This window comes from Python bivittatus, unplaced genomic scaffold (assembly GCF_059951505.1).
Source record: "Python bivittatus isolate LINGU-HERP-01145 unplaced genomic scaffold, Pbiv_v1 ctg000080_np1212, whole genome shotgun sequence".
Taxonomy (NCBI): Eukaryota; Metazoa; Chordata; class Lepidosauria; order Squamata; family Pythonidae; genus Python; species Python bivittatus.
The window spans coordinates 89,319,890-89,338,551 of NW_028277035.1; the positions used below are offsets into that span (position 1 = coordinate 89,319,890).

An 18,662-nucleotide genomic window follows, 5' to 3' on the forward strand; every position below is an offset into this window, starting at 1 on the left:
GGGGATTCTTGACCTTCTTTGTGGGTATTCTTGACCTGATGCAATTATAAGAGTGATGGAGGAGAGTCAAGTTGAAAAAACAATCCAAAATGTAGGTTGAGAAACATTGCTCTAGTTATCCCATGCATGGCATTTTTTCCCCTTTTCTCTTTCCTGTTATCACCAACCAAGGGAATATTTAACTAGTGTTCCTTCAAATTATGGGTCATCAGGTAACCATGGGCCAGCCTGTTGCTCTCTTTCAACCCACCCTAACTCACCAATCCCCATATAAGCTGCTTTGAGCCCCTGGAGAAAAGGAGGGCTAAAATTGATCAAACAAACAAATATGTAGCTAGTCAGAGCCCACTCTCGTTCTTCAGGCTTCAAAAAATGCTGAATCCCATCTTCTGTACTCCAAGTCTTTGAATCCCAGTTTGGAGGTTGAGGTGGACCATAATCTCTAATCCTCCTTTTAGAAATTCAAGGCAGGTCTTTTATTAGCTTTATTTCCCAGAATGTTGAGTTCCTCCAAACCATCCAACTCTAACTCATCAGAAGACTTGCCTTAGAAACCAAACATCCTTCTGTTCTCATTCCTTTCTATTTCAGCCTCTTTCTAGAGAATACCCAAGACCTAGTTGCCATTGGTCAGAGTATATAACCCTCAGAAGGAATAATCAATAAATTGCTAGCATGGAACAATAAAGTTAAGCAAGACCAAGCATTTAATTCAGCATCTTCAGAGACTTTGTAGACCTTTGCACATCTTCTATCAAGCGATCTTAAATCTGGACAGTAGAATCACTATTCAGCAATGGAGGGTGGCGGAGAGAGGGTTTTATCTCACAGGATTGGGATTTGGGAGAGATTAAAGCCAGGATCTTGAGCTACTGCAGAGCAATGCAGTCCAGAATCACCTCATATCACCCCAAAGTCACCTGTTAACAACATAGGCATCCATGGAGGTTTTTTAATTGGGATTTGACTTTCTTTGGAACTGTATAGAAAATCCACCAAAAGCAATATTAACAAAAGATCAGAACTTTGCTCATTCCAAAATCTCCACAGCAGTAAATAATTACTTACGCAAACTCGCTTAATGCAAGAAGTGTAGTGGAAATATATAACACGCGCACCACTTTAAAATATATTTCCTTTCCCCCTTTTCTGTTCACTCCTTTCAGCTTGAGTCTATTTTGAAAGGGCAGTCCTCTTGAAGAGCAAGCTCTTCGAGGCAAGTTGACTCAGAAGCAAACCTCACTGAATTCAGTAAGATTTACTTCCCACTACGTATGTTTAGAACTTCGTCCACATTTTCTCAGGAAATCTCAGGCAATCTTCCCCTTCCCCATCCCCTGCCCCAATACAGTATCTCAAAGGATGAGATCCTTGGAGGCAGAGAATCTGGCTGAAGGAAAATAGAAGTCACTCGCTTACCCTTGGGGCTGAAATGCTCTTCTCTAGCTTGAACGGCTATATCCCAGCCTTCTCCCAGGCTAAAAAAACTCCTTATAGTCCTCCCTCTGACTCCACTCTTCTTTTTTCTTTGCACTCAACCTCAAGGAGAGGGGAAGAGTTCAGGAACTGAAAACTGCAGCATGGCTGTTCCTTCTGTGTAGCAATGATAATGCAGCATTTTCCCCCCTCTGCAAACTATCAGCACGCTAGCAAACCTGAGTCAGCACTTTTTCACACTACTGCGCTAACACTACTGCATCCAGATTGGGGGGGGGGGGAGAGGGAGAGGAGTGGGTGAAAGAGTTGGGTAGTAAGGCCAGTAACGATGCAAGTGTGGGAAATAAATGGGGGCAATCACAAGAATGTGGCAACTGAGTGGAATGGAGGAGGAAATAGCCACAGCAAAAAAGTTCTTGTCAACATGATAGCTATCTGATGTGAAGACACAGAACAGAAAGATTTGACAAGGTAATCATGTCAAGAAAATAAAGTTAACCCTCAGCTGTACTCAACTGTCTGCTCAACTCAGCTTGTTACCCAACTTGGCAGCAATACCTTTGATGTTAATTTGAGTGGTTTGCAGAATTCTCACCCTTCCAAGTAGCTGGGTACCATCCCTATCAAGAACCCAGTTGTCCAATAACCCATTGCATGTCCTCTCTCTAATTCCAGCAGGCAAACCTACCTTTTCATTTCCCTTCAAAGCAGCAACAGTGTTTGTCAACATTCTTTGACAGCCGTTTGGGTGTCCTCAGCATTCTGTGACATCAGAGCAATTCACCTAATCACTGGAAGCAGTCACTTATCTCAACATCAACAATAGTGTCCGAGATTGATTAATTATGCATCACCAAGTCAGTGTTGAGTCTTGGTGACCACACTGATAAATCTTCTTCAGGATGATCTGTTCCCAATCTGGCCCTTCAGGTCTTCCAACAGTATACCTATCATCACTTTAATTGAGTCCATCCACCTTGCTTCTGGTTGTCCTCTTCGTCTCTTTCCTTCCATCTTTCCCAACTTTACAGACTTCTCAAGGCAGCTAGGTCTTTGCATAATGTATCCAAATTATGATCATTTGAATCTAGTCGTGTATGTCTCAGTTGAGAACTCTGATTTATTCTGTGATTTTTCTTTGCTATCCATGGTATTCTCAAGAAATTCTCCAAAGTCAAAATTCAAAAACATCAATACTCTTTCTATCCTGCTTCTTCAAATCCAACTTTTGCTTCCATAGAGTGTCACAAGGAAAACCATTGCCTGCACAATTCTGATCTTTGTAGGTGTAGGCAAGTCACAGAAACTAAATAACTTTTCCAAGGCCTTCATTGCTACAATACCAAGTGCTACTCTGTGGGGTATCTCTTGACTACTAGTTCCTTTATTGTTGATAGCCGATCCTAAAAAAACAGAAGTTATCCACAATTTCATCATCTTCATTGTCAGTTCTAAGGCTGTTTGATACATCTGTTATTATTAGTTTGGTCTTTTTTATATTTAATTTGTCGCACTGCATTCCTTGACTTCCATTACCAGACCTTGCAGATCATTTGCATTTTCAGCTATCAGTAGTAATCATCAGCATAGCACAGGTTATTGATGTTTCTTCCTCCAGTTTTAAAGCCATGCTTATCTTCTTCCAATATATTCAGTATATAGGTTGAGTAACTAAGAAGAGAGCATACAACCATGTCTCACTTCTTTGCCAACCTGGAGCCAGTGTGTTTCACCATCTTCCATCTAGACTGTGGCTTCCTGTTCTGTGTATGGCACTATGTCTCAACCTTGGCAACTTTAAGATGTGTGGACTTCAACTCCCAGAATTCCCCAGCCAGTATGGCTGGCTAGGGAATTCTGGAAGTTGAAGTCCACACATCTGAAAGTTGCCAAGGTTGAGAAACACTGGTGTATGGGTTTCACATGAGGACAATGAGATGTTCTGGGATTCCCATTTTTCTGAGCATGTTCCACAGCTTGACGTGATCAACACAAAGGCCTTCTATGACCGATGAAACACATAGTGACTTCTTTTTGGTATTCTTTGACTTTCCCAATTACCCAAAAGTGCATCAGCAACAATGTTCCTCAGCCTTTTCTAAAGCCAGCTTGAACATCTGGCATCTCCCTTTCCACGTAGAGCTCTAATCTGTGTTGGATCATCCTAAGCATTATTTTACTAGCAAGTGAAATCGAAGATATTATGCAATAATTTGCACACTCTGTTAAGTCTCCTCTCTTTGACATCCTTCCAGTATTCTTCACTCATCCTTCCAGGAACATCCCCACCTCCCTGACCCCAATGAGGAAGCTGAAGGGGATGATAGAGTTAACATGCTGTAATAAAAGGGGCAATTACTATTTAGGGGATTTCCATTCCAGCCTACTAACTGTGGATCACAAAACGGCAGATAATAAGACCTTGAGAAAATGTACTCTACACATGCACAAAGTCCATCCTCATTTGAATAAAAGAGGTCCTTGAATTATTTTTTGATTGTTTGCTCACTCAGAGGAGTCACTGGCTTTTATTAGAGGAGAGCACCATTGCAAAGCTAAAGTAGGAAGGCCAAAAGGGGGGGGGGGTTACTGGAAGAAAGAAAACGACTCCCCTAACCTCCAAAATGAGAACAATGCCGCATAGTTGTACTGTACAAAGTTGTTGTAAGTTGGTGGTTGAACCAACTGCAATTTGCTGAAGAAGCCACAGTGCCAGGGACGTTCCCATGTTACCCCACCCCAAAACCAAATAAACCACAGTTGGGCTAAGCAGGATGTGAGGGTGGCCCTGTGTGGGTGTGATTGAATGAACAGCCCTGTGCCCTGGTAGAGTTTTCGGGACACACCCAAAGTCCCATTCAACTGCAAGAAGCCCTCTCATTCATAAATTCTGTCATTAAGGGAGGGGCGGAAGAGGAAACTTTCTTCTATTTTGCCCAGGTTCAGGGCCACCATGCATCCTACCACTTGCGCATTTCCAGAAGCATGGTGATCGAGGCAGCCAGTGGTTAAAAAAGTCAAGGTGGTGGCCACAACAATGTGATTGATGCTCTGCTCTTTTTTTTAATGGGCATCGCGTGTGCAAACTCTCCCCCCAAAATGGGAAAGGCGGTCTCACCTCCCAGAAGACCATGACTGGTGGGGAAGAAAGTGGACGACAAAGGCTACTTGGCAGAGCATGGTGAAAAATGGAAAGGGCAGGCCATGCTTCTCTTCTACTTGCACACACATGTATCCCTTTGGCTTCCCAGAGAGCCGTTCACCCCCAACCTCTGCCCCCACCCCACCCCCCAGAACTTAGCCTTGCCTTCGTCTGGCCAGGAAAGCAAAGAAATCACATTGCTAAATTTCTCGTGCATCAGAATCTGGGATCCCACCCAAGTCACTCCCTGCTAACAACAAAATAAACATTTAGCACTACCCCTGTTCTGTTCCTCTTTCTCCATGGTCTGACGCCCTTCCGTTCCTTTTTCTTGGTTCCGTTGGAGTCTTAAGTCCTTGTTATCTTTCAGGAGGTACCAACAATATGCTGACTCCATATTTGTGTGAAGTCAGTAGCTAGAGATCAGACCTTGGAGACTTTTGTACTGTATTCTACAAACCATGTTTCTTTATCAAAAGCAATCTGCTTGAAAGCCTCTTAATTCCTCCAGAACAGGGAGGTCAGCCTTAGACACCTTCTGAAGAATGTATTGCTTTTTACATTATTTTTTGTTGTTGTTTAATTTAAAAGGGCAATACAGTATTTTTCTTATCCTATGATTCTGGTGTCCTGATGTTCTGCACAAGAGACAGGGAGGGCCTTGTTCTCAGGAGGACTTGTGCATTTCCTTCATCCACCTCATGGCAGGTGGACATCTATGATAAATCAGAAGTGTTGCAGTATTAAGTAAAGTTTGTCCAAGTGTCAGACCAAGAGAGAGGAAAGGGGGGACAATAGGCAAAATTACAAACCCAGGTCTTGCTAAAATGAATCTAGAGCAAGGCACAGGCGGCCTTTGGAAATTCTGCACCAAATGCATTGGCTGAGAAATGGTGTAGAAAGTTTCTCCAAACTTCTTCTGGGAAAAGAGAAATTCTCCAACCATTTCTAAAGAGCAGGACTCTCCCTTTGCAGGGCCTGTAGCACTGCTGCTATAAAAAAAAAGTCCATGTATGGGATTTCATGGAAACCAATGGGGAACATGGAGCAGGAAACTTTTGGAAGAGGCTAAACAAGAAAAGACAGGACATTCATGAACACCCTTGGACTCTTCAAGTAACTGTAAGAGCACAGGGGCTATCTATTTGCTGGTTACTCTGTAAGTGCATGCCTCTTTCTCCATCGCAGCCCTAGGACCCGATCTTCTTGACCTCTTCTGTCCCTCAAGGGCTACAGTTTTATGCAGAAGTTCAGTTCAGACTCAGTCTCTGATTCATGGAATATGCTAAACCCTAAACCTCCCCAAATACAATTGATATGTTCCTCTGGCATGCATTGCTCAAACAGATGAACCATATTGTGGTTTAATATATTGGCCTGGTTCACACAACACGTTGAACCATCTGGTGGGGTAAATGGTGTTGGGCAGAGCTAGGCTAGATGTTGTTTTCTCAGATGTAAGTTCCCCATTAATGACTATCATGCCTCAGGGAAGTATAGCTACTAGAACTATGACAGCAAAGAAAAACTTTCCAATCCAATTTCTCTACACAACACTTAATGTTGCACACCAGTACCATATAATTCCCTGTCTTTTTCCTAAGCTAATTTCTCAAACACTGACATTTTTCCTTATAAAGGAGTTACTGCAGGCTGTGGTTAACTGGGCAGTTAATATTATTTGGAATAGAGGCATCTCATTCCCCTCTCTTGTCTTATAAAAGCACAGGGATACTTATCAGAGATAACCTTGAAGATTTTTTTTTTTTACTTTTCACTTTATAAAGGAAAGCTTCTAACAACACTGCTGTGAGATTATATGTATCAATTTGTCAAAAGTATTATTAGAGTCTCATTTTGATTATTCGCACACAATTCTATAGAGCAGAGTTTCTCAATCTTGGCAGCTTTAAGATGTGTAGACTTCAACTCCCAGAATTCTTGCTGGCTGAGGAATTCTGGGAGTTGAAGTCTACACATCTTAAAGTTGCCATGGTTGAGAAACACTGCTATAGAGCTTTGGGCCTCCAAACAAGTTTAGTTCCGCTAACTAACAATACAGGTAGTCCTCGCTTAACAGCCCTAATTGGGACCAGCAACTCAGTTGCTAGGCAAAGTGGTCATTAAGCAAAACATCACATGACCGCCCCGCTTAGCAACAGCAGTTCCAGCAGTCCCAGTTGCGGTTGTTAAGCAAATTACCCAGTTGTTAAGTGTAACATCACATGACCACAACTTGCAACCTCCTGCTGGCTTCTCCATTGACAGTGCTTGTCAGAAGCTGGTTGGGAAGGTTGCAAATGACGATCACATGATTGCGGGAACCTGCGAGCATTGCAAATGCGTGATTGTTGCCCAGCACCCAAATCATGATCATGTAACCATGGGGATGCTGCTATGTCCTAAGTGTGAAGACCAGTCGTAAGTCACTTTTTTCAGTGCTGTCATAAGGTCAAACAGTCACTAAACAAATGGTCGTTAAGCAAGGACTACCTGTATAGCTATATTCTCAAATTTCCCAGCCCTTAGATTTATATCATTATACAGCTACATTCAAATCAACGTGGGTTCTTTCCATAGATGAATTTCTTGCACGTCCCCCTGTCCAATTTCATTCTCTTTTCTGTGAATTGAAAGGCCGACTTTCACAGACCAACTCTAATAGTATACAAAATGCACAGCGCTTTATTTCACCACATAAATGGAAAGGACTAAAAACAAACCCCCAAACTTCTATATATTAATGTAAAAAATCTGTCTATTTTTTTCTGTTCTTCAAATATATACACATCCTGATACATATAAAGAAACAAACAGCTACAAGTATTCCCAGGAAAACACAAAAAAGGCCTTTGACAGGATAAATGGAGAGATGATGAAACAAAGAAGAAGCAGTTATGGGCACACTGTACCACTGAAACATTTTCCAATAGAAATATACATCAGTTAAGATGTGTAATTTCAAACAATTGAAAATATTCAAAACATTAGCTTACCTCCATCAAGCAACAGTTAGTCATGACTAAAGCTACAATCCTATGTACAATTTCTTGGAAAAACATTCAGCTTTGTGGAACTTCCTCCTGAGAGAATAGAAATATAACTGCAGCAAACATCCCATTGCACGCTGATTCCAGAGAATCTTTCTACATATGGAAGAGATTTCTAGCTTAATACAAGATACTTGAAAAAGACACACGAAGTAAAATTCAGAGGTGCGTCCTGTTGCACCATCTTTTGCACAGAAGGTTTCACAAGTAGGGCTATCATCTCTGGGCTGCAAAAATCCAGATGAACGCTAGAAGGAAGCAAAGAATTACAGAAAACCTGCCGCTCGCTGCCATCTAGCAATTCTCCAGATGTTTGCAGCCCAAATATGGCAGTCTATTCAAGATGTCTGCTAATGCCCCATGCTGCACAATCTTTTGCAGAGTTTCTGGCAAAGTCATAAACCAATAGCCCTGTTCGTTTTTCATATGCATGTTTTACATACCAAACCACTGTGGCTTATAAATCATGGTTTATGGCTTGCAATATGGGCACCCAGACAATCCAACAAACTATGATTAAAACAAGCCTGGGTTAGTACTGTGCATGAACCCTGTCATTGTCTTTCAGTGTTAGAATTTCTTCCAATTGGATAAATCTGGATGCAATCAATTTAACATGATAGGACATTCTACGCAATCTGAGTTGTGAACAAATCCTACGAATCTTACGGGAACTTCTGAGCAAAAACACGTAAGACTGAGCTGCACATTGTAACTTCCGAAGGAGCGTGTTCAACATATATTGTTGTCATTTAGGCTTTATCTTTTTTTTTTTTTCCTGATAAGTGATGCTTCCAAAAGCATAGAAAGCTCTATTTATTTTAGGACACGTTGAAGACATTGGGAACCTCCCCTTCTACAACTCTTCTATACAACAGTCCATTTAAACAAAGTTTTACACTTTGAGAGATGCTTGATGAATTACTTAATAAAATATATTTATTGCTTAAGACATTAAACAGCATTTGGGGGTTAAAAAGAAAGTATATTTTCCTCTTCTTTCCACCAAACAAGACATTGGGCTCAGCAGTTTATTGCATCGGTTACCTATCAGAAGTCGCCTGCACGATCCGACACAGATCACAAGTAGGCCTGTGCACAGATGCCATGGCTAACTTCCAGGACACTTTCTCGTGGCATCTCTATCACGGAATCACAGGAGAGAACAAAAACCACACACTGATTTCCCAACCCTTCTGCTTACTTTGGAAAAGTGCATCTTTCCCATCACCCTTCTATACAGTACAGTATCTACAATCATGTCACCTCAAGTTTCCAGGAAAAGGAAAACGAACAAGTGTACAAAGAACAGGGCCAAGTCCCCAGCTGGGATGGATCCGTGGGATGTGGAATGGCAACTGGCCCTTACGAGGAACCAGCATCGATTCTTTTTCAGTTCAATCCATGATCACATCCAGCCCAAAGTCCAGTCGGTGCCACATCAGATCTGGCCAACCTCAGCTCCTGCCTCTTTTTCTTGTCCGCCTCTTGAGAACAGCTAGGACCGGATATCTCCTGGCCAACCATGGATTTGTGACGTATCTTTGAAGCCACTTCTTCCAGCTTCTCCAAACATCCAGTGCTTACTTAATCCCAGTGTGCTTGGACCGGATGGTCCTAGTTATTTTGCCAGTGTTAGTCCATGAATCTAAAGCTGGAAACGCAGCCCCCTCAGATGGAGTCTGTCAAAGGTCCAAAGTATCCCCTCTGACACATGTTGACTTTCACAGAGAAGTACAGGTAGTCCCCGGGTTAAGAACGCCCAGTTTAAGGATAACCCATAGTTAAGAACGGAGCCTCTTGTAGCAAAATTTGAGTTAAATACACAATGATTCGAATTAAATACACAATGGTTCGAGTTCATTACACAATACTACTTATACAGTATTATACAATAATACTGTTCCAGCTTACATACAAATTCGACTTAAGGACAGGCCTCGGGAACAGAACTCATTCTTAAACTGGGGACTATCTGTTTAGAGCAGTGTTGTCCAAACTTGGCCACTTTAAGATGAGTGGCTGGGGAATTCTGGGAGTTGAAGTCCACTCATCTTAAAGTGGCCAAGTTTGGACAACACTGGTTTAGAGAAAGAGAGAAACATTTTCCGGGGAAAGACAACACACACAAACAGTGGAACAGTGCAGAGTTCTTGAAGGTTAAGTGTAAGCCTCCATATGCAAGGGGGAGATATCCAGGAAGCACCACCTTCCCCGCTCCCAGAAGGATATGGAATTACAGTACAGAATAGCCTTCCCTAACATTATGCCCTCCCCTCACCAGCTGTTCCTAGCCAAGCCCCCAAACCAGCACCAACCATCTTTGTGTAAGTTACACAGAGCACTTTGGACACCATGTTACACAGGTTGCTGTGCATGAATCCAACCCTTAACCAGAAAAGATATTTGTTCAGCTCTGTTGTAAGTCCCACAGAGAAAAAATATCGCTAAAACAAAATAGAAATAAAGAAAAGCTCTCAACTCAACGGGTGGAACAATCACCCCAACTTCACTTATAAATCCAGAGTGGTGGTTTGGTGAAGATCCCATTAAAGAGCATTCAAGTCCCCCAGATCTCAGTTGGCAAGCTAAAGGGAAGTGTGGGGGGGAGAGGGGGGAGTGCCACCCCACAATTACTCTGGAGTATCAAAGACAAGGATTGCAGGGTATTTAAAAAAAGAGTGTTAATATTCAAAATGGCACAAAGCACATATCGTACTATGCTTGACTGCTCAAAATGTTTACAGACTTTACTGCAGCAATCCTTACAAACTCCTGCTAAGTAAGCCAGCATTAATATCTTCTCCTCATGTTCTCAATGAGGGGCTGGAGTTTAGGGCTCCCTAGTGATGTGTCTGACGTGAAACTGGGAAGGAGGTTTTTCAGGTTCACAGCCCATTGCATGACACCAACTCACAGACCTGCTAGCATTGAATGGACGTGAAAGACATGATCACATCAATCAGAACATTACACTGTGCCTGGTTTGGCGCTAAAGGAAGGAAATCAGAGAAAGCGTGGTTCAGGAAATCACCTAGCCACTAACCCTGCTTCCTTAGGGAGGCTCAGCTCACCCCGAGACTCTGGAGATCAGAGGACAGAAGAAACATGTAAAATGATGTAAGAGAAGAAACTTTCAGAAGAACAAGTAATGAAATATTTGTTCAAATTAAGGTAGGATGAACAGGACTAGATTAGACAGAGCAGCTTCCTTGCCTGGGTGTCTCCCAGATGTGCTGAAACTATAACTAAGATGTTCTAGCCAACATAGTCTCTGGCTAGAGACAATCTAATGTCCTCCAAATGTTTTGGACTACAACTGTCCTTTGCTGCAAATGTCCTTGACGGAATTGGGACAGCCCAGACACATGGAGGGCCCCCAGTTGCTTACTCTGTGTTGATAAATACTAGCTGGCAACTTTGGGAATTGTAGTTTTCTAGACACATCAGGAAGGCACCAAGTTGGTTTAAAGCTGAAACAGACTGGTTTAGGACAAGGAGAAATATACAGTAGGTTAACGGAGTGGAAAACAGACTATTTGGTTAAGAATCTCAGAATGACCATTTTGGATCATGAGATGGAATAAGTTAGTTAGAGATAACCAGGCAAAAGAAAATGAGGGGGGAAAGAGAACCACATATTAGAGGATGAATGGTGAGATATGGATGAGCAAAGGCTGGGCCAGAGTGAACAACCAGATGTGCCCCAGAGATACGACAGAGCATTACGCCCCCTGAGCCACACCCTGTCCCCAGCAGTCTCTATGGTGCAGTCCAACTTCTTAACATAGCCTCTGACAGCCAGTACTAGTCTGGTTCACACCATATTGAGGGCATCTTCAGCCAGGAAGCAGTGCAGGTGTTGGAACGATGGGCGGTCCTTGGCCTCTCGTGCCCAGCATCTCAGCATCATCTCGTAGACAGCCAAGGGGCAGGCGGGAGGACGGGAAAGATAGACCTGAAGATGGAGTAAAAGGGACTATTACACGGTCCTGAGGTGGGCAGGCCCAAGACAGAACCAGGACTTTCTTACAACGGAGCTTAATCTTCAGTAAAAGACTCAAGGCGTGTAGCTCCTGTCTCCATTCAAGTAGCATGGGCAGGAAATAAATCTCATTCCTTTATTTGAGGTTGAATGTGTAAGCAAGCAAACGGTTGCTTCATCCTCAGCATGGTGAGGGCAGAAATCCCATGGGCCCTGTTTGTAAGTGTCACACCAAGCCCTAAGCCACACGTGCATAGCGTGCAATTCTAAACCACATATTCCCCAACCCCAGAGCTTCAAAATCCCTCCCCAAATTAATATAGCCCTGCGATTTTTAATGTGACAGATGGGAAGAAGTCTTATGAGCTCTATTCCCTGATTTTATCTTGATTTTAATTCATTTTAAATTAAATCAAATGCAAGCTTTGTGTTCGGTGGACCAACTGTACCCTGTTCTAATATGGAGTGTAGCCCCCATACAAGATTCAAAAGGCCAGGGGTGAGCCTTGGCATCTTACTATTTAAAAAAGATGGGACACGTCTGGTTTAAATGATGGCTGCAGACTGGTGTGACATCTGAACAAGGTCACTGTCTATTTTTGCTGCAATTTCAGGCAGATAGGAAAGGCTGAGGTTAAATAATAGTGAGTACTCTGCTTTGAGTTTAGTGGGTTTCAAATTATGCATGGCACCTTTTTTAAATTGTGATGTCTGCCCCTCATCGCAGTGAATAGTCTTGTGTACAAGTTGTACAAGTGGTACAGGTAGTCCTCACTTAACAGCCATTCATTTAGTGACAGTTTGAAGTTACCACAGTGCTGAACAAAGGGACTTACAACCGGTCCTCATGCTTACAACTGTTGCAGCACCCCCGTAGTTACGTGATGGTGATCCAGGTGCTCGGCAACTAGCTCATACTTATGACAGTTGCAGCATCCTGGGGTTGTGTGATCACCATTTGCAACCTTCCCAGCCAGCTTCCCACAAGCAAAATCAATGGGGAACCGCATAATTCATTTAATGACTGTGTGATTCACTTAACGGCCATGGTGATTCACTTAATGACCACTGCAAAAAAGGTCATAAAATCGGGTGTGACTCGCTTAACAAATTTTCTGGTCCCTATTGTGGTCGTTAAGCCAGGACTACCTGTACTCATCAAGGGATCGCTACACAGTGGCTGGATTCATAAAGCATGCTATGTCTGGATTAAGAAAACATAACTGCCATGTTTTCCATAACATGTAGTGCTCAGACAAATAATTTACAGTATAGCTTAACATTACGGTCTGGTTTACACAGCATGCTGAAACCATGACTTGAGTTTCCCACAACACAATGATCCACACATTATCTAGCCCCATGTGAATCCTAGTCTAACATACTATACACACTTGGGTGTGTGGTTACCTGTTTCCCCTGATGCCGAAAAAACTCGCCGGCGTTCTCGATAACAGCTTCATCCGTGAGCTGGCTGTAAGGCTGCTCCTGGCATAGCATGAGGATCTCCCAGAGCGTAACCCCAAATGCCCAGACATCGCTGGCAGTCGTGAACTTACCCTGCGGGGGAACAGAAAGACGACGTTTACACATTTATTAAACCCTTTTCACAACCTGCCTCCACCTTGAAGGACTCTGGACAGGGGAGAAGTAGGAAAACCAAATCACAAAAACAAAAATACAAAATCCCAAATAAAAAGCACTGTTAACAAGTTCCACCACTCAGTCCCTTGCTGGGATTGAAAGCATGGCTTTAAATTGTTTCTGGAAGGCTAACTGTCAGCTCTACGAAGTAGACCAGATCCCAACTCTCTGGAAAGATTAGAACTTTCTTGAGATAGGTTATAATAAGAAAATCTTGCAGGTGTTTTTCCTCCTCTTCCTCTCATACGTACAGTGACCTACGTCCTTTATTATAAACCACAGTCCTTTATTTCAGAAAGCTATCCTCTAGATTTAATTTGTTTTTTTCCTTGATTTTGCTCCTGAATTTTTCTTTGTAAAGCAAAGTTATACACATCAACAATTTTTTTTATCCTTACGAACCTCTTTCCGATTTGCCCTTTTTTCAGGTTGTCCTTTATTTTTTCCCAAGAAAACATGGTCACTGTACTTTTATCCCAGGGAGAAACCAGCTTGAGTCTCTTCCTCATCCTGTCTCCTTCCCGGGGCTTAAGGCAGGCTTCTGCCCTTTCTGTTTTCATAACCATCTCTGAATATTGTCCTCAAGCCCATCTCCTTGGTTGTCTATGTAAACAGAGCAGGGGGCCCTATGTACCTGCAAGGTAGGGACCGGTACCTACTCCTAACTCAACTCCCCTTGAACCTCTCTGAAGTGGTGGGGGTCGGTATTCTAAGCAGACCCTCTCTAGAAGACCAGACCAGATGGGGAGATTCAGTTTAGGCAAGGCATTGCCTGATATAGCCCAACTCTGTGACATAAAGGCCTTTTACAGAGAATGAAGGAAAGCTTAGGAGTCAATCAATCCCCTTTCTCTTCCCCTTAACTCCTCCCTCTCTTGCCAAATTCTTCCTTTCCTGCATTCATCTTCAACGCAGCCATCACAGAGATCTCCCTCTTTCCTCCCAAAAGGAAAGGTGAAGGTAGCCATTGTTCTGGGAAATACATTCTTTTTCAAGAAAAGAGCTTTTCTCGCTATCGTGACTGTGATAGTATGAACAAAATGTACAGCCCGTGCCTAGTATCAGCTGTAACCAAAAGAAGAATTTCAGTTCTTCCCATTCAGAGCTCTTGGTCTTCCCATCACTAGCAACCAAACAGATATGAAATGAGTGGACTTTGATATAGGAGCAGAGAAATATTCACAAACCAAAAAAACCCCACCTTTTAAAATAGATTTTTTTTGGCAGCAAGGAGTGCCATTTACATGATATCACGTAAATGGAAAGGACAGGCATTTTCCAAGGTGCTGCTATTTGGGAGAATGGTATTCGGTGGTTTTTAAAAAGTTGATTTAATGTTTCGAATCGATTCTAAGGCTCAAACAGCTATAACTTCCTGTTTCCTGCCTTAATAGGGTTTTTGCTGTGGGGGAAAAATGAGAGAAGGGAGCCTTGGGTTTTCTAACAAACAAACAAAAAAGAAATAAATCAGCAAAACTTGTGTCAGAAGCTATATACACACAGACAGACAGACAGACACAGGACCATCTGTGGTCCATGGGACAACCCTGCTTTAAATGTGAAAATGTATCCTATAATAGAGCTGTTAATTTTTCAAATATTTTATTTATTTTATTTTGCAAATTTATATGGCTGTCTGTCTTAATCTAACTCTAGAGGGCTAACGAAGCATACAACAAAGCTGTACATATAAAAACAGTAAAAGAAAAAAAATTAAAAGATGCCAGATAAAACCAACAATGCAGAACAAAACACACAGCCCAGGCTCTCTCAGCACCCTGACGCTAAAGCCTGAAGGAAGATCCAGTTTTTTAAGGCCTTTTTAAAATCCAAGTTTAGTGTCAGAAGAAGAACCTTTGTTATTTTGGCTTATCAACAAAACAATCCTTTCTCTGGATGCTGCTTTGCATAAGGAACCAGGCTGCACCCAAGGAAATGGAGATAAAAGGGCATGATGGAACAAAACCCGTTTTGAGAAATTGTCCTTCCCATGACTACCTGGTGCAATTAGGACCAGCAACTCTGTTGCTAAGTGACAGTCACTAAATGAGGCATCACATGACTGTGACAGGCTTACTTCACTTCCGCCGCAGTCATTAAGCAAAACACCCACAGTCGTTAAGTGAAACATCATGCGACCATGACTTGTGATTTTACTACTACCTTCTCCATTGACTCTGCTTGTCAGAAGCTGGCTGTAAAGGTCACAAATGGCAATCACGTGACCACAGGACGCTGCAACCATCATAAAGGCCTGCTGGTTGCGAAGCGCCTGGATCTCAATCATGTGACCTCGGGAATGCTGCGATGGTCATAAGTGCAAGGTCTGGTTGTGAAGTTCAATTTTACGCTACCATTGCTTCATCATAACTTCAAACAGTCCCTAATCAGGCAGTTGTTAAGTGAGGACTACCTGTAGATGAAGCTTGTAGCTTCACATACTCACCATGAGAATGCACTCCCAAGCCATCCAGCGGATTGGAAGCACTGCTCGGCCCTGGATGCGGTAATAATCCCCAGTATAGAGATTCCGGCTCATGCCAAAGTCTGCAATCTTGATGGTGAAGCCTTCACCCACCAGGCAGTTTCGGGTCGCCAGGTCCCGGTGCACAAAATTGAGGGAGGCAAGAAAAGCCATCCCAGAGGCTATCTGAGCCCCTAAATGGACCAGAGTAGGATAGCTGAGAAGTGGGAAGAAGGAAGAAAACATGGCAGGAATGTATATTTAGAAAATGTATATATATCTCACCTACTCCCTCCTTACAAGAGCAAGACACAGGAGATATTCCCATCTGGCATACTTAACCAAGCAAGCTAAAATACAAGGGAATCAAAGTGAAGTCATCTCAGGAGCTTAGTGACCCACCAAACTCAGTGAAACATCAGCAACTCACTTTCTCGCTCTTTTTCCCAGTTAACTGAGCACTTCCATCTCTGATTTTTTCTAGAAGTTCCAAGCTAAAATCCATCTTGTTGTGTTTCCATTGTTGCTTTGAAAATTTGACTCTGACAGCTATTTCTCTGGTCTTTAGATATGAAGTCTTAGTCACCAATACTAATGCAACGGTTTAAGATTCAACTGGCCGTATTCATTGCCTTTCTATATCCTTTTTACATTCTAGTGACATCTAACATTGGGAACTGTGACCAATATTCCAAAAATAATCATGATATAATTCTATTCTGTGGCATTTTGATGACCCGTTTGAGGAAGAAGGGTTAATGCCACCAAAAAACAGCTCTGTCACATGTATCTCTGTTGGCTTTGAAAGTAATTAATCTAAAAAAAAAGTTTTTGGGAAGTGGATGAAAAGGGCTAATACAGCCCAGGGAATGGGATTACACAAAAATGATAAAATAATTGAGAATGAAACTGAACTGAGAAAATGCTGGAAGAAGTTTAAAGATTTGTATGGGAACAACAGTGATGCATTAAGAGTGAAACCGAAACGAATGTTATAAATATTAGTGTCCAGAGGGAAAAAACAATAAAACAGAAGTCTTAAATGGTGGGAGAATGCTGAAAAACAATGTAATTGGAGGAATGTTTAAAAAATGGATTTGGTTTGCTTTTGGAATGGCTCCGTGATTGGTTTCACAAGTCTGTGAAGACTGCAGCTGTGCCTGACAACTGGAAGAATGGCATTATTGTTCTTACGCCAAGGGAAAGGTAGCAATGTAAAAACTACAGGGGGATTAGGTCACTAAGTGCACCTGGGAAGGGGTCTGGCACAATTCAGAGTGAAAGGGTACAAAGAGGTGACTGAGCAAAACCTGAGGAGCATGGTGGCGGCTTTTTGCTGGGCAGATGTGCAAACCTCTGTGCTCTTCAGCAGATCACTGAGGACTATCTGGACATGAGAATGAAACATTCATGGTTGGTTTGTTGATTCAGAGAAGCTGAAGGGTAAAGTGAGTAAGTCTGAATTGTGGAACGCAGTAACAGATTGAAAATTAGTTGCTCCAAAGAGTAAGAGCGGTAGACAGCGAAGGTAAGGTACGCACGAGAATAAATGAAATGCTTAGCAAATGATTCAACACTAAGCAGTCAGACAAGGATCCATGATACCCCCCTGCGTGTTTAATGGACTTATAGTTAAATGTATAAAAAATGCTTGTTATGACATTTAGAAGTGGAATGAGTTTCAGATGTAAATATGTGTACTTTTGTATGCAGACAGTGCCATGTTGTTGGCTAAGAATTCAAATGATTTGCAGTGAATGTTAGGCAGACTGTATGATGCAACAGACAGCATGGATCTGAAAATTAATATATCAAAGACCAAGGTAGTGGTATTTAACAGGGAAAACGGAGTGGACGATTACAAATCATAATAAATGACAAAAAAGCAAGCAGATGATGTTGTATCTATGGTAAAACGTTTAATAAAAATGGGGAAATGGTTAAATCAATCAATAAATAATGTCATTATTACCACTTAATTATTAAATTTTAAATTAAATTAAATTATAAGATATTAAGATTTAATTATCGTTAAAATAATTAATTAATAAACAATTAAATAAATAATGCAAAGAGTTGCATTATATGGGGGTGAGAGTTGGATATTTGAGAAGAAACATAAACGCAAGCCGAATGCAGTAGAAATGGGGTACTTAAGAAATGTGTGTGGTGAAATGAGAGAGGGACCAGAATAAATAAGTGACGACTAACTGCCGATTGAATACAAAAGCAAGCGATCCGTTTGAAAGAAGTGCCTGGAGGAGGCTTGGCTACAGAGGGAAAATGACTGAGGATCAAATCACAATTTTAATATACGAAGGAAGAGGGGATGTCAAGAGGAAAGGGAAGGCTGATGAGTTGATGAGAACCTGGAAAAAAGAGAGCACCAAGAAGCCGAACGAACACAAGGCAGTATCTGAAGCAGTGTAAGAATGTGGCAAAAACATGGATGGTTTACAAGGACAGGAAGGCAGGGAGAATGACACTGGTGTAAAGCCATTTTTGCTATTTTGTTTTTCCCATGCATTTTTTTTTGGGGGGGGCTTACTACTCCTCACTCCTTTTCTGTGCCCTGCATAGTTTAACCTGAAAAGGAATAGCATGATGGCATTTGCATATGAAAAGTGTGATGCCAAGTCCATAGAACTCAGTTGTCAATATTTACTCCCAAATCTGTATCAGTTCCTTGCTGGATTTTGATTTCAGAAATTTGGAATAGATACCTGATGGTGGGTTTCCCGCTGGGGCTGCCACCCAGCTTGTCTTCCAGCTCATGTCCACTCAGGAACTGGTTGAGGTCACCATTCTCCATGTACTCTGTGATCATACACAGGGGATCATCCTGTACACATACACCCAGCAACCTTACAATGTTAGGGTCCTTCAGACGAGACATGATCTTCACCTCCTTCAGGAAATCATTCCTACATGGACAACAGA

At 42.1% G+C, this 18,662-nt stretch overlaps 1 protein-coding gene across 4 annotated transcripts in view; it reads right to left on the reverse strand.

The window, feature by feature from the left end:
* Nucleotides 1–8,380: 8,380 nt before the first annotated feature.
* DDR1 (discoidin domain receptor tyrosine kinase 1) overlaps nucleotides 8,381–18,662 on the reverse strand; it is a 62,875-nt gene continuing 52,593 nt past the window's right edge. For all 4 annotated transcript variants that reach the window (XM_088134635.1, XM_007435827.4, XM_007435828.4 and 1 more), the window contains 4 exons: nucleotides 18,446–18,646; nucleotides 15,705–15,939; nucleotides 13,025–13,174; nucleotides 8,381–11,587 (listed from right to left, as the gene is read on the reverse strand). In XM_088134635.1, the coding sequence (XP_087990761.1) occupies nucleotides 11,447–11,587; nucleotides 13,025–13,174; nucleotides 15,705–15,939; nucleotides 18,446–18,646 (727 nt within the window). In that variant the 3' untranslated portion in view covers nucleotides 8,381–11,446. The remainder of the gene's footprint in view (nucleotides 11,588–13,024; nucleotides 13,175–15,704; nucleotides 15,940–18,445; nucleotides 18,647–18,662) is intronic.